Source organism: Xiphophorus maculatus, chromosome 9 (assembly GCF_002775205.1).
Source record: "Xiphophorus maculatus strain JP 163 A chromosome 9, X_maculatus-5.0-male, whole genome shotgun sequence".
NCBI classification, from domain to species: Eukaryota; Metazoa; Chordata; class Actinopteri; order Cyprinodontiformes; family Poeciliidae; genus Xiphophorus; species Xiphophorus maculatus.
This window is the reverse complement of record NC_036451.1, coordinates 26,060,750-26,081,555: the sequence shown is the minus strand read 5'-3', so window position 1 is coordinate 26,081,555 and position 20,806 is coordinate 26,060,750. Positions and strand designations below refer to the sequence as shown.

General features: G+C 40.2%; 3 protein-coding genes across 3 annotated transcripts; 1 reads left to right on the top strand and 2 right to left on the bottom strand.

Annotated features, from left to right (window-relative positions):
* Window positions 1–1,210: 1,210 nt before the first annotated feature.
* Window positions 1,211–11,557, top strand: atg4b (autophagy related 4B cysteine peptidase). The gene is made up of 13 exons (XM_005811352.2): window positions 1,211–1,301; window positions 3,966–4,067; window positions 4,169–4,240; window positions 4,318–4,416; window positions 4,946–5,047; window positions 5,129–5,201; window positions 6,272–6,351; window positions 6,671–6,858; window positions 7,387–7,465; window positions 7,640–7,785; window positions 7,866–7,922; window positions 9,088–9,181; window positions 10,813–11,557. The coding sequence occupies exons 1-13, from the start codon at window positions 1,292–1,294 to the stop codon at window positions 10,884–10,886; spliced, it is 1,176 nt and encodes a 391-aa protein (XP_005811409.1). The 5' UTR covers window positions 1,211–1,291; the 3' UTR covers window positions 10,887–11,557.
* dtymk (deoxythymidylate kinase) lies at window positions 11,455–15,047 on the bottom strand. Its single transcript, XM_005811350.3, has 5 exons — window positions 14,790–15,047; window positions 14,569–14,677; window positions 12,539–12,629; window positions 12,256–12,453; window positions 11,455–12,139 (listed from the first exon to the last, which is right to left on the bottom strand). Exons 1-5 carry the CDS (start codon window positions 14,917–14,919, stop codon window positions 12,023–12,025), a joined length of 645 nt encoding a protein of 214 aa, XP_005811407.1. The 5' UTR covers window positions 14,920–15,047; the 3' UTR covers window positions 11,455–12,022.
* Window positions 15,048–16,311: 1,264 nt separating this feature from the next.
* On the bottom strand, window positions 16,312–20,375 carry agxt (alanine-glyoxylate aminotransferase). The gene is made up of 11 exons (XM_005811349.2): window positions 20,095–20,375; window positions 19,652–19,844; window positions 18,778–18,842; window positions 18,584–18,684; window positions 18,436–18,506; window positions 18,232–18,316; window positions 18,054–18,152; window positions 17,904–17,973; window positions 16,818–16,913; window positions 16,615–16,743; window positions 16,312–16,527 (listed from the first exon to the last, which is right to left on the bottom strand). Exons 1-11 carry the CDS (start codon window positions 20,251–20,253, stop codon window positions 16,420–16,422), a joined length of 1,176 nt encoding a protein of 391 aa, XP_005811406.1. The 5' UTR covers window positions 20,254–20,375; the 3' UTR covers window positions 16,312–16,419.
* Between the last annotated feature and the right edge of the window lie 431 nt (window positions 20,376–20,806).

Below are 20,806 nucleotides of genomic sequence, written 5' to 3'. Positions count from 1 at the left end.
AGACTTGCAGAGATCCAGAGTTTTTCAGATTTTTCAGTGAGTTCGAGGTATCTGTGATACATCCACAGGTGTTTCTCTAATTAACATGGATGCGAATTGGCCTGTCAGAAGCTTGCCAAGTCATCGCGTCATCATTTGGTCTTTCTGTTTTTGTTTATAGTAATCTCAGTGCATGTCAGGTAAGAAATCTCTTGGAATATTCTGCCATTAAGAAAATGGAACATGTATTGGGAATGGAAACTGACCTAAACCATGAAATATTTCCTGTAATGTGAGAAATATGCAATTTCTTTATTTTATTATTATTATTTTACGGTGTTTGTCAACATTTGGTTTCAGTTATTTGAACTGCCATTGCTAAAAGCTTTATTATCATTTTCACTATGACTCTACTCCACTGGGCAACACACCAGCATGGTTGTCATTGCCATCAGGGTCTTGGGTACGAATCTCAGCTTGGAGACTTTTTACATTGAGTTTGCAGGTTCTCCTCCCTGCGTGGGTTTTCTCCTGGTACTCCGGCTTCCTACCACAAGCTAAAAATATGCGCCACATGTTAATTTGTCTCTAAATTTCTCTTAAGAATGAGTGCGAGCGCTTTAAAGCTATACAGTAAATAAAAAAGAAAACATTCTGAGGCGTTTGTTGTTCCAAAAACAAACGTTTTCACAATTTAATAATGATTTATTGGGTTTTAGGCCAAGAGACATCTTCCTGCTTGTCCTAATTCCCTACAACTTTAAATTCCATTAAAATATTCTTCTCTGACCATGTAAAAGCATTGTTATGGAAAACGACCAATAAAATAACTTTTTTGTGGACGAAAAAGTCTTCTTCATATCTTAGTAGCTTAAGATAAGATAAGATAAGATAAGATAAATCTTTATTGTCATTGTCACAAGGACAACGAAATTTAAAAGGTGCCATCAGTCAGTGCATATGCTTAAAAACAAAAAATTACTGTCTCACAATTCACACAATTGACTCCCACAAAGTGGGCTACTGTTACAACATTCAGATGACACATGAGTAACTTCTCAGTTACTTCATACTTTTGCGTCCGTGACTGAACTTACACATTCAGGCCGTTAGAGGGCGTTCGCCCCCTTTTTTCCCCCTAAACGCCCCAATGTGTTCAGCAGAGAACGCTGATTTGCCCTTGACGGTTTTTATTGGATGCTGGGGGAAGTGTCCCGCCTCCTTTGGAATTCCGCAGTGGTACTTTACTCCCATTGGTCCAGCAGGTCTGAGTGCAGAGAACAACAAACAAGATAGGGTGAAGATCGTCGGGATGGATGCAGGTAGGCAATATTTTATAGAAAATGAGTGTTATTTTTCTTTCACTATCAGCCCGTATTAGCATTAGAAGTACTCTCGATATTATCATCACATATGTGGATATATTTCTCTTTTTGCCATGTCATTACTGGGAAAGCTAGCCGAGCTGTAGTGCTTTGTACCCTCGGTGACGTTAGCCAGCTAAAGTGATGACTAAAGCTAACTCACGTTAGCCTACTGTCACTGGTAAATTAGCTGTAAATTTTCGCGTTGACAGCTTGCTGCGTCGCTTTATAAACTCTAGTCACGACGCTCGTTGTCAGCTGTAGCAATGTTATGTGTTGCTGTAAAGTTTCCTTCTTAATAAGTTTCTCTACTTTCTTTTGTTTGGCCGCTTACGTAGACACCGTGTTACGCCCAAGGCGAGCATCTCAGTTGATGCGCCAACGTCTCAGCAGGTATTTTGTTACAATTAGGAAAAATGCTAAGGGCTAGTCTGACTCTTGGTTTCATTTCCTCCTCTTATGACCGCTAATAGCCTCGAATCTCCCACCGACAGAGCTGCTTTACCTCCATATCGCGTTCTTTACCAACAAAAACCTTCAAAACTTTATGGGAGTTCATTTCCAAGTCAACAGCTATGATTTATTTTTTAACAGACTGTGCTACCAAATGTAGGCTCCTCTTTAAAGATACTATTCAGTGATGGCTGGTTTGTACTTATTAATGTACACTGACATTAAAAAAATGCGGTTGGGTGATGAGGCATGGTTTTCCTCTGTGGTTTCATGAAATGCACAGTTTTTTTTCAGCCTGCCGAAGAATCCAACCAATTCTGCTCTGATTTCAGTTTGATGACATCACGAAAGGCGGCAATAAGCTTTGTGGCAGATAAGCAGATTTTGATAGTTTATAACAGATTTTAAAGCATTAAGGTTGTCTTTGAATCACTCCTTACATGTTTAAGGCAGAGTTTGCCCCCGATGACCCATCTTAGAGGTCATTTGATTTCCTGTTTCATTCAGTTGGTTTCTGTATTTAAGAGCCTGATTCTGCTTGAAATTACCTGATTCACAATATATAATATAGTATAATATATTTACCCTGGCGTAGGTTGTACTGCATGGTGGACATCACGAGCCTGTCGGCATGGTGATCACTTTCCTTACGCTATCTGGGAAATCTTTGCTAAAATTTCCTCAAAATCCATCATACGACTTGGATTTTTATTTTCTAAATTAACTAGGAGCGCACCGATCCATTTCTGTCCACTTCCGATACCGATATCTGATGCTTAGTATCAGCCTGATACCGATCTGATGCAGAAAAACAGCTGAAATTATTTTCAGTGATTTTTTTTTTTAGAAAACACAGACATAAATGTACTGATTGATAAATGTGTTTGATAAATCTTAACCAGTACATTACACCAATAGCTTCACAAGTTTGGTCAAACATGTAAAAATAACTTTAATTTGTTCAGTCGGTACGATTAGGAGTAGAACAACCAATGGAAAATAAATAATAATAAAACTGAAAATGACAAGAGCAATATGTTGACTGCCTTGGTCAAACATGTAAAATAAACTGCAACAAACCTTTTTTCAAACGGCTCAGAAAATGTAATGAGGAATTCTAAATATAATGTAAGATAAATAATAAAGTGTGACGTCACTCGGAGCACAAAACAGAGTGAGACTGAGTAGATCTGCCCTCATCGATTGTACACATTGTCACTGATAGCCGATCTGTGATTTCTTTCAGTATCAGGACTGATGCAGATATTAATATTGGATCAGTGTATCTCTAAAATCTAAGGAAGGATTGGATTAAAATATTCAAATAAAAGTTAAAAAAAACACAGGAAAGTTGAAACCCATCAGATCGTTGGTCTTACTTGATGTCACAGGAGTCATGTGTTGGTGGAAGTTTGCATTTGAGAGGTCAGGCTTGATCTTGTTCAAATAATAACTTACAAGACAGCAAAAAGAAGAAAAATAAATACTTTTTACATGTTTAATGGGTGATGAAAACTAAATCCAGTTTGACTTTAAAGAAACCTCTAGTTGGTGGCTTTAAGACCTACCAACTCGAAGTCAACTTTGACTTTTTGGCCCGCTCCAGGTTGTGATAAGTCTGCAAACACAGATAATGATAGACATGTCCACTAAGTCAGATATGCTTCAACTTGTATGTTATTTTTATCTGTTGTAGATTGTTTCTGACCTTCAAGCTAATTTTAAATGTACTATTCACTTTTCTTGTCATTAGTATTAATGGAAACATGAATTACGAAGCCATATTAATGAATTTACTCTCTCAGTTGGATCAGCGAAGTGGAGCTAAATCAATAAACAGAACCGTGTTTGACTTTAGACTCTGACATGTTTTCAATTTGAAATTAATTGTGAGAGTCTGAAAGTGGACTACATCCTGGTTTGTTGCTGCATATTTAATGCAAGCCCTATTAATTCAAAGATGTAGACGTTTTTTTTGTTGTTTTTTTTTTTTTTACTTAATGCTTACAGTGTAAAAATAAACATCCTGGAAGTTACCGGGGTTCTGATCAGGCAAGCTAATGGACACACCATTTAACTTCCTGCCTCATATCGTCCAGCAGCCTAATGCACAGCACATTAACAGTTTCATTATAACTGTCTTCTTTTTGTTTGCTTGTTTGTTTGTAGCTACATTGACATACGACACACTTCGCTTTGGAGAGTTTGAAGATTTTCCCGAGACCTCGGAGCCCGTGTGGATCTTGGGGAAAGAATACAATGCGCTTACAGGTGGAACTTTGTCCGTGGTTTGCTCCTCCTGTCATTTTTCTGTCACTAAAATCAGACCAGCAAGTGTGTGTTTTTATTTATTTATTTTTTTTCGAATGTAGAGAAAGACGAGATTCTGTCCGACGTCACGTCACGGCTGTGGTTCACGTACAGAAAAAACTTCCCGCCCATCGGTGAGTTGGCAGAATGTTGAACTCCATCTCCTCTCAGTTATGCTTCTACTGACCACTAGAGGGCGATTGTGTTCCAGGAGGCACTGGGCCGACATCGGACACGGGATGGGGATGCATGTTGCGGTGCGGCCAGATGATTCTCGGAGAGGCCTTGATGTGCAGACACTTAGGCAGAGGTGAGGCACAATTGTCACGCAGAAAGTAGGAAGCAGTTTATTGTTGCGTAGGGATGCGCTGATACCGATATCTGATGTTCAGTATCGCCCAAAACAGATAAAATACAGAAGATCAGGGCTGACTTGATTTAAGTTCTTTCTTTTTTCTTTTTTTTTTTTTGGAAAACATAAAATGTACAAAGTTACAAATTAATTTGATAACTCTGCACCAGGGCAGCACTTTTAAAGGCACCAATAGCTTCACAAGTTTGGTCAAACATGTAAAAACAACTTTAATTTGTTCAGTCTGTGCAATTATGAGCATAAAAGTCGATGTAAAATAATAATGAACTGAACAACAAAAACAAGAGGTGGACTCTCTTCATCACATGTGTAACAAATAGACTGCAACGAACTGCCTTTCAGATGATTCATCAAGTGACGTTTTTAAGTTCAAATATAACGTAAAATAAATAATAAAACTGGCAGCACTGTACCAAGCAGAGCTTGCTGGGGGGCAGACGTGATAACTGGTGCTTTTTGTTTTCAGACTGGAGATGGGCCAGAGAGCAGAAACAAAGAGAAGAGTACATCAGTATTCTCAACGCCTTCATCGACAAAAAAGACAGCTATTATTCCATCCATCAAATCGGTGAGTAGCGATAGTCGGACGCCTCCGACCAGATCGAGAATGCGCTCATCAAATCGTTTTCCTTGTTCCTGAATGCTGCAGCCCAGATGGGCGTCGGAGAGGGGAAGCCCATTGGACAGTGGTATGGGCCTAACACGGTCGCCCAAGTTCTGAAGTGAGTACTGGTACCTATCTTTATCAGGGGGTCCTTAAAAGGTGTTAGATTCATATATCTAAAATTAAGTCCTGAAAGTGTCTTAAATTCGTTATAAAAACAAAAAGTAAGTTGACCTTCCATATGTCAATCACACGTCTTAAATTTTGTCATGGCAGAACTATTTAAATCTCATATTTTGTGTCTTTTTTTTTCAGTTTTTTGCTCATGTGACTTTTCTGTCAGGCAAACGTTTGAATCGCAGGAATCGTGTGATTCCTTATTGCCTGTCGCAATAAGGAATCGCATGATGAGTTGAAATGAGCTCCATAATTCCCATTCTGATGATTAATTCTTTTTGAGGTGCAATTTTGTTTACAAAGACTTCATAATCTGTTTTACTCATGTCTTTTTATGTGTGTGGTTTTCTATTTCTTTTTTATTTGTTGTTTTTTATTGTTGTATTTTACTAAAGATCTTTTAAATGTCTTCCAGTTCCAGTGTGCAGAGTTCTGTACAAAATGTACTTTTTAGTTGTTGAAAGGGTGGACTTGTATTAATATGCCAATATTATTACTTGAGAGTGGTTTCAAGACAACATTATTGTTTCTGACAATAATTTCTGGAACTGTTTATCATCCAGTAAAATTAGTTTCGTAGCAGGCCTAGTTCAGTGACTAACTAGCCGCTAATATTCCCCTGCTATCTAGCATGCTTGTTTTTTGTGTCCATCATGGGTAAATGTAATTTTATCGCTGGTTGCCTGGACAACGTTTGTCTCTGCCACTGGCTCCCTTGTTAACCCATACGAAGTAACGTACGTTAAAAGGAGTTAAACGATAATCTCTTCAACTTGAGTAAGAATCTGATCATGTCTCCTAGTCAGTCGCACAAAGAGTACCATAAAAAATGTGCAATTTTCACTTCACTCTTACAGAATGTCAGATGTCTGTCTTTATTTTATTCCCAAGCTCAAGTGCGAGGAGAAAACACAAAAAGCCACAGAATGACATAACATTGTTAAATGGGAGCTCAAAGTTTCTGTTCCGTTTGGAATAGAAACTATAATTTGTGGGGTTTTTTTCTTTCAGGAAGCTGGCTGTGTTTGATACGTGGAGCAGATTAGTTGTACACGTGGCGATGGACAACACTGTGATCATCGAGGAGATCAGTGAGTGCAGCTGTGTGTGTGTTGCAGCTCTGTGTTTCGTCAGCGGAGGCTCTTTAAATAGCACTCCAGTTTAAATACGGTGGACTTTGCTTAGATTGTTTACACAGAACGGCAGCCAGTTTGGGATGTATTTAATGGAGATTAAAACTTTGAAATCCAATGAAACTGATGTATTTACACCAAATCTCACTTTGTCGCTCATATCATACTCGGCGATCTCCATTTTTTTCTGTGTAAAGACTAATTCTGAGTTGAGAATGCAGTAGAGTGAGCACGTAATTTGAGGAATTCTGTCTGTTTCCTGTCGTGTTCCCTGCAGAGCGTCTTTGCATGCCGTGGCTGGACCTAGCAGGTGAAGCGGCAGGAGAGGGGGAGGTGAACGGCTGTCTGGAGGGAGCGTGCGCCCTGGCTGAGGAGGAGACGGCCCTGTGGAGGCCGCTGGTCCTGCTCATTCCTCTCAGGCTGGGCCTGAGTGACATCAATGAGGCCTACATCGAAACGCTCAAGGTTAGAAACCTCCACAGCCAGGAGTTGTACTCCCCGTTACATTACAGGTGTTGCAGGGGAGAATAAATGCAGGTGATATTTGAAATAAGCTCTGAAATTTTAATTAAATTTTGTACTTACTTTTGTTTTCAGATTTATTGTTTATTTTAATTAAAGCTGTACTATGCAACTCTTTTTACATATTTGTTGAAACTGTCACCATTTCGTAGCGGTATGGTATAAGAAATAATCTATGAAAAGATCAAGCTCCTTCGCCTTATCCCAGTGCTAACTAGAAACAACCAATCAGAGCTAGGAGGCGGGTCTTAACGCTGTCAATCACTCTCACATGCTTTATAATAAACTGCCTGAATGAAAGGTTCTTGCCCTGAAAAGTAATCACAGTTAATATATATTTTTAGTAGCTAGTAAATGAGTGAAACTCTTTCAGATTTTTGAATTCCAGTCTCCTTAAAAACTGCAATGCAAAACACTGAGGTAAATTTACCTATAGTCGGGGTGAGACCAACCCTGTTGTCTTCTTCACAGCAATGCTTCATGCTGCCTCAGTCGCTGGGTGTTATTGGGGGGAAACCCAACAGTGCCCATTACTTCATTGGTTATGTCGGTATGTCTGATCTCATGTTTGTATAATAAACTCTCTCAGCTGTAATAATAACAATAATAAAAAGCAGCTTGTACTCATCACATTTTATTTTGTTGATTTGTTTATTTTTCAATTCTTTTCCAAACCGTTTCTCAAGAGGCCATTTTGGATGTGAACTCGTCTCTTTGTCTCCAGGGGAGGAGCTCATCTATTTAGACCCACACACCACGCAGCCCGCCGTGGAGCCGTGCGAAGACGGCCAGGTCCCTGATGACACGTACCACTGTCAGCACCCGCCCTGCCGCATGCACATCTGTGAGCTGGACCCATCCATCGCGGCGGTAAGTCTCCAGGGGACGTGTTAGCATCTTTAGCCTTGAGGAGACTCTCCATTTTTCCTTTTCTTTTTTTTTTTTTTTAGGGTTTCTTCTGCAAAACGGAGGACGATTTCGACGACTGGTGTATGCGCATACGCAGGGTACGTCTCATTCCTCTGTTCCATAAAGCAAGATTTTTGTTATGTTTTTTCAAACTTACTGTAGAAAAGAATGCACTTTATTGAAATTGCTTATTTATTGAAATACTCAAACTGTTAAATATTAGCAAATACAAATATGAAATTTACACACACACAAAATATATATATACGTAACTGTCATAGAAATGCACTGAAAAACAGAGAATGGAGTTCCAACTTTAAAAAAAAAAAAGTTAGTTGCATGTAACTAAATTAAGTTTGTCAAACTTAATATATTTACTCTAATAAACCTAATTTGATCACTTTTAGCAGTTGCCTCACGTTTTCTCTTCGGTGTAAAAGAGAAAACATCGAAAAGTGGGTCATATTTCTAAAATATATAGAAATATGTTGATCTATGAATGTGTGCAGTCAACTTAGACTTAAAGAGTCTTAATTCAATTAAAAAATGAAAACTTACATTTATTAGACTGTGATCTGTTAAGTGTTTATTTCTGCTAATGCTAATAACTTTGGCTTATAGCAAATAAAAAACCCAAATTCATCATTTGGGTTTTTTTTACTTACAAAGTCCAAACAGGAAATGTTTGATTATGAATGAAACAAGAAATTGTAATTTTTACGAGTCTTTCTCGGCAAGTTCTTATGTAAAATCTCCACATGTTTTTAAAAAGTAACTAACTTCACACTGGGCTATCCATCGTTCTTCATTTTCCATACTTATAGAAACCTCATTTCACTTATTTTTTTCTTTTGTAATCGAGTATTGGTTATGTTATAAAATGAAAAAAATATAGTTGCATCTTTTAGCTTTCACAATAAAACATTTTATGTACGGTAATACATATTTCGAAAACAGTGTCTTGCGGCCCCAATTTTATTTTGTAGCACCGGGGACAAAAGTGTCAGGTCCCAGTTTTCAGAATTGTTGATCAAACTTGCGTTGTGCTTTTTAGGACCTTCAAAGGTATCAAAGATATGGATGTGCTTTTCAGTAGGCAAACATTTCTGGTTTTAAAATGCTTTTATTTTTTTTATCATTCTGGCATTACATAAAAATGTGGACGTTTTCATTTCTGCTTTTACCAGAAATGAAGATTATTACACATAAACGTTTCAGATTTTTGCCATTTATTGAGATGCATCTGTGTGACATTGCTTCCAGTTGTCCTGCAAGAAAGGAGGCCTACCCATGTTTGAATTAGTAGACAGCCAGCCCGTCCACATGGTCAGCGTCGACACCTTTAACCTTACTCCTGGTAAATCAACTCTATTCTACTCCTTTATGTATATATATATATATATATATATTAGGGGTTGAACGACTACATATTTTTTAAGGTCGACTACATCATGATAATAGTCGAGTCGATGTCGACTAGTCGCGGTGACGTCATAGTGACGTAAGCGCAAAAACCCTTCACAACTACTTGGAGGCTTTATTAGCTATTTTCACAGCAAATATTGACCCCCCCCACACACACACACACACACACACACACACACTCTCCCCTTCTCCTGCTTTTACTAAGTCTATTATGGAGATTCTTCGTGAGCAGCGGGGAAAAGTTTGTTGCACAAAGTCGGGTCTGACTTTTTTTTTCTAAACACCGGCTGATGCTGATGATCTCTGGATAGTTACTATAGGAGTCAAATGATCACACTGACTACATGGTGCTTTTGGAACATCACAAGCCAAACTTGTTATGAACGGATCCCGTTTGGTTACAGCTGAATTCAACGAAACCACCTGCTTCTCCTCCGCCCGATGCGCGGCAGGAAGCTCTGCTGACTCAGCAGATTGAACGATTTAAGATATTTTCTAGTCAACGTCAACATGATAAAAGTCGAGTCGATGTCGAGTTGACTAGTCGTTGTGACGTCATAGCAACGCAAGACGCAAAGCTTTGGAGTAACGTACAGGCTTTATTACCCGTTTTCACGGAAAAAATACGGCATTTACACAGAACAGCAACAAGTGAAACAACAAAACATCGGGATAGTTTATGATAAATAATAAGTTGCTGGGAAACCAACATTCAAAAGGAAACGCACATCTTTTAGATGGCATGTAAAAACAATAAAAAGAGGTGGCACGGGGGCGGGGGGGTAAATAAAGTTCACTCGCTGTCAGTATTCTCTTCGCTAAGAGTTCGCTAAGAGCACATTGTCATACAAGGACCCAGTAATTTCTACCTGTTTGACAAGATGTGGGTTTTGTCCTCGATCTGTTTTGAAGACGCCATTTTATAGCCAGTGTTCTGTCAGATCAGCTGTCAGAGTGTCATACACTCTGACAGCTGATCTGATGACACTTCTAAGCACGAAGTGTCATTCTTAGCACGAACTCACGGCTATATATATGTCAGATAAGTATACACTGTCATTACCAACTACAGGCTATTATTTAATCAGCAGCTATCATTACCACAGATCTTTATTTAATCAGCAACATAACATCATAATGTATTAGTTAGATCGTCGTGACAAAGACACTCGCGAGCCGGCTAAGTGACATCCTTAGCGGGAAGGGGGCGAGTTTTAGACGGCTCCTGTTTTGTAGTGGACTGCAGCTGCAACTCCATCTCCTTTTAAAAACACTGTAAAACCACAAATATGCATCCATCTACATATCATTTAAACTAATGTATTAACTTATTTTTCTTCTGTCTTGTGACGTATACTGTGCTGTCAGATCAGCACAGGCTGTCACCACCGGCAATCACATGACTGCGACTAGTCGACATGAAATGTAAAAACTCGCGAGACGTCCTAGAGTCGACTAATTGGTTCAACCCCTAATATATATATATATATATATATATATATATATATATTTTTAAATACCGTAAATTAAGTATTTAATTCTTTTCTGAAATTCCTTTCACAGATTTCTCGGACTCGGACAGGCTGGAGCGGTTCTTTGATTCGGAGGACGAGGAGTTTGAAATCTTGTCTCTGTAAGGAACGCAACGAACAATTATTTTACTGTTCTGAACAGTAGGCGGAAGATTCCGGTCTCTTCTCTGGGTCCAGAAGAGAAATCCCCGAGGGGAGGCGGGCATGGGGTGGGATAGGGAGGGAGACGAACATTTGTTAAGAGACCTGTTGAGCCGGTCCAGCTCCAGTGGCGCAGTCCGTGGGCAGTCGACGCAGCGTTCCTTCTCATCAGCCTCCGGACATCCAGACGGCCCGGTGGCAGCTGTAGCAGGAGCTCAGGATCAATTCTGTATGCACATCTCTCACATACGTGTGTTTCCATTCGAGTCTTAACACTTTCGATGTTTATGCTGAAGTGAATCTGGTGCCTTTCCCTGAGTCCCTAAGTAAAAAAAGAAAAGAAAAAAAAAAGCCGCCATCATGGTTTTATGTGGAGTAGACCCACAGTGGCTCATGACGCCTACGGCTTCCGCAGTTTGTCCACTAATATCTTCAGTCTGTAACAAGCTTGTAACGAAACCAAATTCAGAAAGGCGACTTGTGTTAGCAGCTGACGCAAACGTATCCTTGCCAAGTCTAGAGCATACGCTAGTTTTGTTTGAAAATTATTTATTTAATCAAAACAACATGCAGGCAAGTGATGGAGCAAGAGACATGTAAGAGGACTAAAAATAAATCACAACTGTTTATCTCTTTCTGGTTGTATAAGAAAAAGTTATATTACATCTTTACTGTTTCTAAGAGGGAAAGTGTGCGGTGTGCAAAAAAGTTATAAGATGGCGTATTAGGGTTGTTGTAGATATAGATAGATAGATATATAAATAAAGAGTAAATGTGCGGCCAAAAAAACTTCTCGGAAACCTCAAAAATTTCTGAGTTGAAAAAGTAAAAAAAGAAATTGCTGGAAATAAACAAAAATCTAATTTCTAGAAAACAATTGGAAACAGTCAAACATTTTTCTGTTTAGGAAATTTTGTGTCTAAAGTGGAAATATTTTCCACTTTTAAATTTTCTAGAAAGTTTCTGAGACAAATCTAAAAACTTTAGACTTTATTTTCCAGAAAAATTGGAAGTTTTTTCTTTTCTTTTTAGAAACTTTCTCTACAATGGCCCTGTATGCTGTCTTATCATTCAGTTGCCATGGCTTCTTTGTGACCTGCTTAGGCTGACTTCCACAGCTCCCCTAGAGGCATGTTCTGGGTTTCGTTGATGGCGTTGAGGCTGTGTGTTCTGATGTCGGCGTGGACACCTTCAACGTTCTGGGAGGCATCAATGATCTAAAAAAAAGAAAAGAGAGAAAGCATGTGAATTATTTTTCTTTAGTTACATCTCCACGTTCAACAACAGAGAGATCCAACCCAAATAACCCAACAACAGCGAATGATCTCCATACCTTCCAGTTGACCGACGGATCCTTCATGAGCTGCTCAAACTTCTCCTGCACCGATTTCTGGAAAGCGCTTGTTTCGTATCGTTCGTTGCCGAACTGACCTCGAAGTGCGGCCTCGGCCGGGTTCAGTTGCAGGAACATCACCAGGTCGGGCTTGGGCAGGCCCACGTCGGGTCGCTTGCACCAGTCCAGGCAGAAGCCCTGCGGACGACAACGACCCCGGCCGCTGCTCTTCAGACACATGGAAACACCAGCAGACAGATGTGGGTTTTCAGAGAACACTGACCGGCTTGGCGCTGGTGAAGGCGACTCCGGAGAAGGCGTATCGGTCCACCACCAGAGTGATGCCCTGATCCAGCTTCTTCTTCATTACAGGTCTGAATTAGAATAGAGTAGAATAGAATTCAACTTTATTGTCATTGCACTGTCACAAGTACAAGCAACAAGATGTAGTTTGCATCTGTCCAGAAGTGCTCTAGGAGATATAAATATTTATTTACAGATGTACAAGACTATGTATGTATGGACTATAAGGGGTTATAGCAAGAGATATAGATATTGTGTATAAATATAAATATGGGAGCTATATGCACAGATTATAAGCCATTTTATGGCTTATAATCTGTGCCATAAGATTCTGTATACATTCTTGTATACAGAATATACAAGAATGTTAGGGAATGGATTATATATGTATATAATATAATACAAGATAAATAATGGCAGATAAAATTTACAGGTTGTATGTGTGTGTGAGAAAACAGTCCGTGATGTGTGTGTGTGTGAGGATGGTCCATGTGTTAATGTTGTATGAGAGGATAGGGGAGTACAGTCCTTATAGTTTATGTTTTATGTCAGGAGGCGTTCAAAAGCGTGACAGCTGTGGGGAAGAAGCTGTTCCGGTGCCTGGTGGTTCTGGTCCGTAGGCTTCTGTAGCGCCTCCCAGAGGGCAGGAGGGAAAAGAGTGTGTGTGCTGGGTGAGTGGAGTCCTTTGTGATTTTCCCGGCCCTTTTCAAACAACACTTCCTGTAGATGTCCTTGATGGCAGGGAGCGTTGCCCCGGCGATATACTGGGCAGTTTTCACCACCCTCTGCAGCGCCTGCCGGTCAGAGAAGGAGCAGTTCCTGTACCAAGCTGTAATACAGTTGGTGAGGATGCTCTCAATGGTGCAGCGGTAGAAGTTCGTGAGGATCTGTGTGTTTAATGTAAGATTCATCACAACTGTTACATATATATATATATATATGTGCAGTTCAGAGAAAACATATGAGGAATATTTTCCTCTATAGGTAAAAGCTTAACAGTTCACAACAGAAACTAATAGTGAAAGTTGTTTTTTTTAACAGAATAATGAAAGTGTAGGATCATTTCTCATGTTTCATGTCAAAAATCAAAATTGTTCCAGGCTCAAGTTTCAGAGATTAGAAGAAATGAAAAAGAGGGAAGGAATGATATTAGCAATGAGCTAAAGAGGGACAAAAAAAAAAAAGGACAGAATTTTTAATAAAATGGGAATAAAATCGGGTTGTATTCTCCATCAGGGTCCACATAGTCCTGATAAAACAAACAATGCATCACTTATTTCCTGCAGCCTTGCTGGCATTCTCCCTGAATAACTGGGTGTGACAATAAGCTTGTAGGCTGCGTTCCAGTTGTGGTCAGAACCAGGAAATACAAACTTCCCAGTCAGAAGAATCAACTAATGCACTGTCCGAAGTTAAATTACAGGGGAATTAGGAGCAACTCCGACTTCCCCCAGTAACAACTTGTAAGGCCAAGTTGACTGGCCATATTGAAACAGTATGGCAACAGTAGTAAGCTGTGGTAGAATTATGCAAACATGTTTCTTTTAAACGACATATGCAAGAGTGTCTACAACTTGTGTTAAATGTAGTGCCTGCAACTCTAAACTGTACAAATTAATTTGTAATTTCAAGATTTACTTATGGAAATCCTGACATTTCCATAAGTTAATTTAGAGGTCTACTTATGGAAAGTAAATCTTGAAATTATCTTGGTAAGAAGTACTGCTAACAATGTCTATGTCGGAGTTGCTGTGTTGAAATCCCGACTTCTACTGGAACGCAGCAGTAGCGACTGTGTTGAGGGCAGATTTAATAAAGTTATCTATGCTGACAGTAATGAAAGAAAGTACCCGGTCCGACATAAAATGGCTTATTATTACATATAAAACGACTGCGTCACGGTGTTTATTATTTAGGTTAGTTTGAACTATTATCCATCCCCAGGAGTGTTACCAGCAGGTTCGAGGAATGTAGCACCGCAGTAAAGTCCAACACAAGCACTAGCCTTACACCAGCTCCCAGCGGTTCGCAGAGAACAGGAGGTGCACCGTGTGGTCCTCCAGGTCACTCTTCTTCTCCAGGTAGGCGCTGATAAGCTGCCCAATGGTTGTGCTCCTGTCTGCAGAAACACAACTAAGTTCATGTAAAACTCGAGGAGAGGAACCATCTCTGACGAGAGAAGGTGGAGACTAAGGCTACTGTTGAAGGCTAAAGATGCTAACACCCCTCACCGGGAAACCTCATCATCTCCGCCGGACGGCCGCTCTGCTGCAGCGCCTGAACCAGCTTCTTGCACTGTGTCGTCTTCCCGGCTCTGTCCACCCCCTCCAGCACAATGAGGGCGCCTCTTTTAGACGCCATTACTCTGTCGACCGGTTGTCGGGGACGTGGTGAAGTTCATCAACCTGTTTTTCTTTGTAGCGAAATTAACAGCTGCTCTCTCACGATTTACCCGCCATTTACTAACAGACAGGAAAGACGTCATTTTTTCTGACGTTTTCTTCGTTTCACTGCCACCATCTGGAGCGGCGGGCTCATAGACGTAATATAAGAATTTTATTATGTCTATGGGCGGCCCGTCCTGGAGGGGAGAGGGGCACTGAGTGCTGTCGTTGACTCTGTTACTGAAGACTTGGAAATGACAATGTTCTTTTGCATTATAAGCTAAACTAAACGGATACTTTTTAAAGTTGTATTTCGAGCTAGAGCATCTAAAGCCGCTCCTCAGGGCCCCGAAGCCAGCAGGGGGCGCCCAAGAATGCGTTTTAATAGCAGAAACAGCCCTACAAACTTCACATTAAAACTCAGATTCACTAAGAACCTGAGCGTACTTTTAAACGGTCTCCAATGTTTTCCAAGTTATTCAAATTAAATTATACTCAAGATAATAAAGAATTTGCAAATTCTTAAAAAAAAAAAGAATTTAACAAAGGAAAATCTCAAGAGTTTCACTGGTATCACAGTTAAAGTTAAATGCTGCTGTTGTGATTTATGAATATTATGCGGCCTGTGCTTGTTGTGATGTCGCATTTCACGCAATGATCAATAACTGAAAAACAATTGAACTACTCCACTATAGAAGGAAATGTTAATCCAGCGGTTTACACTTCTTTATCTCAAGTACTTTTATTTATTCGTTTAGATATTGTAAAGTAACTAGTCATATTCTGTCATCCAGGGAATTTAAGGAATTCTGTGTTGACTCACTATTAACCAAGCATGTTCTGTTAAACACACTGTGTGCAAAGCAGCAAAGATGGCAATGTAAAACATGTTGGTCATGCTACAGTGGCTGACCTCTGGTGTTTTAAACTGCAAGTGGGCTCCCAAATATAATTCTGCGTTGGTCCCCATCCAAACAGCCTTACTTCTAGAATTGAAGTAATGCATGCTCTCCATGTTTCATTTTGTTTTGGCGAGTCTATTTGATGTCAAACTAAGTAATTCAATTTGTAGTGGAATTCCTGCTTATTCCACTCTGAATACAAATTGGACTTATGTCTTATTGGTCATGTTGTATTTTATGGCCCAGTCCAGATTTAAATTGTACATACCGGTAAATTAAGTTTATTGATTTGCAGTCATTTTAAAAAAATGTCTCTACAGCATTTTGGTCATTGATGCAGTTTTAAAATCTGCTGTATAGATTAACTTAAAAGAAATTTTCTCACTCATGCATTTTTAAAATGCAAACAGATTTTTATGAATTTACTTGAAATATAAATATAAATTACAATGTTTCAAACAAAACAATTTCTGGCATAAATGACAGTTTATTGCAAAGCGTACAGACGCAAAAGGGAGCAATATTTCTTTTCCACATTTATTTTTTGAGTTACAGTAAAACCTGCTGCCATCATCTTACACTTTGCTCCGGTGGCAGTGTTTCAGGGCATCTTTTAGTGCTGCCAGCACCATGTCTGCATTCGCTTTACTGCTGTTGCATCCCATCAATCCCACACGCAACACCTGAGAGGATGGGGAACAACACCAACACACTTAATTCACACGAACACAACCAGGCTGCGCGTGACAGAACGTGCCAGTCTCTCATACCAAACCAACCGACGTCCCCAATCCTCCAGAAATCTCTAAGCTGTGTGTTTTCATGATGTAGGTTGTGATCTCTTTCCAGTCGTATCCATGAGGAGCGACGATTGTGGTGACTGTGGGAAGTCTTGCGTGCTGTAACAAACGGTTCGTGAGTTAACCCAGAGCCGTCGATGGCCGCGTGTTTTATGACCGCTTCTCTGCCTCACCTTTTCTTTGACAAAAAGTTTGAGACCCATGCTCTCCAGGCCAGCGTGGAAATACTCTGCCACCTTCTGATGTCTGTCCCAGGATTTCTCCAGACCCTTACGTGAAAAGCCGTTAAAAAGACGATGAAAATCAGCTGAGTATTCATGTGAACAAAAGAATCGCGTCACCACGTCTCAGGACACCAAATAACATTGTAACTGTGCATTTTTCAATGGTTTTTTTTAGTAGTTCAACCACAAACTTCAATGAAACACTAAACATAAGAGCAAAAGATACAATGGAAAGAATGACATTAAGCAGTCAAGTGTTACAATGACCCAGTCAAAGTCCAGACCACATAACCTGCACAAATGACAAACTGTCAACAATATTAGCTCTGCGTCCTTTACATTACTGTCAGTAACAAACTTTGACCAAACCTTACTGTGATTCTGTGGGAAAATCTAAAACTTGCTCTATAGACAGTTTCTAATCACTATCATGTAAAAAGACATGGCAGAAATGTCAGTTTCTAGAATGCAAAATACTTGCACCTGTAAAAGGAGTGGTAATTGGTCCAGTCCAATTACCACTATGCACTTTCATAGTTATACTGACCACTGACAACCTGGGTTTAAATGCCTTGCCCAGGAGCACACTGCCATGGCAGGAAGAACCTGGAATCAATCTTTGGATTGCAAAACAACCACTCTGTCACAGTTGCCCTGGAAGATGCCTCTACAAAGCATCAAGTCAAATGCACACCGCATTTGTACAAATGTTGAAAGCACTGCATCCTTTCCCTAACCTTTCACAGCTCGTCCTTGCTTTTTGTTGGTTTATGACATAACATCCAAATAAAATCCACAGAATAATGTGGTTGTTACACGACAAAGTCTAAATAAATCAGTTCAGAAAGCATTAGTACTTTGGCAAGGCGCTGTAAAATTCATCCTGGGACTCTGAGAGACAGAACTTTGTCCCTAACTGTATCAGGACGAAGTGCTAATAACCTGGCAAAATGTTTGACCTATTGTTGGCTTTTTTTAAAAGTATAACATACGATCCACGAGTAATTACTGAGCTGATTCCAACTCATGCCCCACCTCATCAGCAAGCACAGCCAGGCTCTCCCTCAGGGAGTAAAGGGCGGTGACCGGCACTGTGTGGTGGTATCTGTTGAGAAGACAGAAAGAGGACAGAACTTTGCAAAGTGGCATTTTCTCTTGCGTCGTCTTCAGTCGTAGGTGTCTTACATTCTTGCTGGCTTGTCATCACATCCCCAGTAGTTTGAAAGCCAACTCAAATCCAAGAAGAACGACACAGGTTTTGTTGTGCGACTGAACACTTTTTGGCTGTGAACAATTTTCCTCCCTTCAATACACGTTTTTCCATTGCACGTTTGCATATGCAGTACACAAAACACATTCTCACCATGCTCTCTCGCTGAAGGAAATGGGTGCTGTACCAGGAGGGGCATTCAGAACCTTTTGCGAGCCGGTATACAAAATGTCGATCCCTGCATATACAATCATTGGCAAAAATGTCTTTAATTTGCTGTAAAGATCATTATGTCACACCAAACAGATTGATCCAAGAGTTCATTTGATCTACATGAAAGACATAATGAGCTCTAACCTTGCTGGTCCATGTAGAGAGGAGTGCCTCCTATCGACGCCACAGAATCAACAAGGAAAAGGCAGCTATACCTGGGGAAACAAATCAGCAGACATCGGAAATCACCTCATGTCCTACATTGAGAACATGCTGCAGCAGCAGGTCCTACTTATGGCACAAGTCGCCAATGCCGTCTAAAGGATGCAAGACTCCTGTGGAAGACTCTCCATGCGCGAGGAAGAACAGAACCGGTCTGTGTTCTGATAAAGCCTGTGATGAGATCATACAATAACTGCATTAGTTGTAGCAGCAGGAGAGTTTTGCTTTATTTAGTCTGATCACTACAGTAATGTGTGGCAATACCTTCTCAATCTCTGCATTGGTCAAGTAGCCACCAGGGGGCGCCACAATGGTTTTTACTTTTGCACCTGTTGGATGGAGGCACATTCTGTTTTTGGATCCATTCCAAAATATATGCATGTGTTTTTAGCCTGTTCCACATTTTCTTTGTTTTGAGCAAAATGAACAAATGTTCGGAGTAGTGAAGTGTGAACCAAAGGGAAACCCACGCAATCCATCTTGACTGTCATCTCCCTTCAGTGCTCCAGTTGGGATTTGTCCCATTGACCTGGATTTCTCAGGAGGAATTGCATCCTGGCCAATCAGCAGAAAGGAGGAGGAGTTGTGAACAAGGATTTAGAGTTTCTACGCATTTTTTAAATTGTAGTTTGCCTACGGTTGAAGTCAGCAGCACCAGAGGAGGAGAACAAAGTCATTCAGTCATTGTTGGCCACACCTACAAATATTGAGTTATTCAAGTCAGAGCCAAAGAAATGTTTAAGACATTTCATTATTGCCAAAGATGTTGTGGCCCTGCTCCTCATGGGGTTGTTTACAGCGCATGCAATTTCTGGTAAGCTTCATAGCGTAGCTTCCTTCACAGTTGAGTTACCTATGTCATGATCAAACGTTAGTTATTGGGTAAAATCAGATCCAATCATTTAAAACTTTTAACAGTCCACACCTACACCAAGCAATAATTTCTTAATAACCAAGAGTCCAGAACATTTTTTACGAAGAAAAGCTTAGAGTAAGAATCTGGTTTGTACCAGACTAACAGAGCAAGATTCCGAGTATATTTCAAGGCAATAGGCTTTATCCCCAAATTTAGATATATGTCTGCCAATGCAAATATAAAATATCTTTATTTCTATCAAGGAGCTTTTCAGTGACTTACCAACCCTCTCCCCCATATCGGCTGCCCGCTCTCCCCAGATACCATTGACCGCTACCAGCACACTTTCCCCAGACTCCACCGTGTTGAAGATGGCACACTCCATTGCAGTGTGGCCAGTGCCGCTCACGGCAAAGGTTGTCCTGTTCTGTGTTTGGAACAGGTATTGGATTCCACTCTTGATGTCGCTCATGATCTGCAATTAAAATTAAACTTCTGTAGGTAAAATTTGAATATTTTGCCTTTGTTACTTGAGGGTCCAACTGAAACGTGTTGCCTACAATCCAAGGTCAAAAAGGAGGGTTAGCAAAAGTTGGGGTGGTTCATAAATTCAGGATCGGGAAAGCCATCCTTCAGCTACATAGAATGCAATTCTGGAATCCATGGCTGTGTGTTGGTCTTCCCCTGCATATACAACATGATGGTGGTTGAACTTGCTGACTGACCTCAAATGTCTCTGGGTGCATGTGTCCAATGACCGGCTTGGCTCCGGCTTCCAGAATGCGTCGAGGAACATTGGAAGGTCCTGGTCCAAACATGTAACGGTGAGGAACAACCATTCGTTTCTTCAGGCATTGTGGTGGAGGCATGGAGACGGGCGACATGACTTTACAGCAGGACGAGCAGAGCAAAAAAAGATGAAAGAGACGCAAGGGACGGAGGTGAAGTATTCCCTCAGCCAGACACACCCCTCCGTCTGACCAGTGAAGTCCTCGGGTCAAACGTCTGTCACAGTATTTACCCTTTTCATCTTCTGTCAACTGAGTGTGTACCCAGCTCTGACAACATATCTGTTCCTATTCCCAGTGATAAGGACGTCACCAGACATGTGGCTGTTTGTTAATAATTAGCTTACAGGCTTTCAGAATTAACTGTTTATTTCTTGTACTCTTCATTTTAAATGCTTTTTTCTTTCTTTCTTTTTTTTTTAAACAAATAATTGTTTGAAAACTACAACATAAGTGACTCTAGTTACCCAGAATTCAGTTTTAATCAGACAAGGGGTTTTTATTGCTAAAGACCAATCCAACCTATTAGAAATGTTTGATTTTTCAGGGCCTCCTGCCAGCCTGGGTGAATGAGAACATGAATTGAATCAAGTTGAGAACTGCACTAGCTGTATTTTCTTCTCCTTGTCTAATAGTAGAACATGTCATT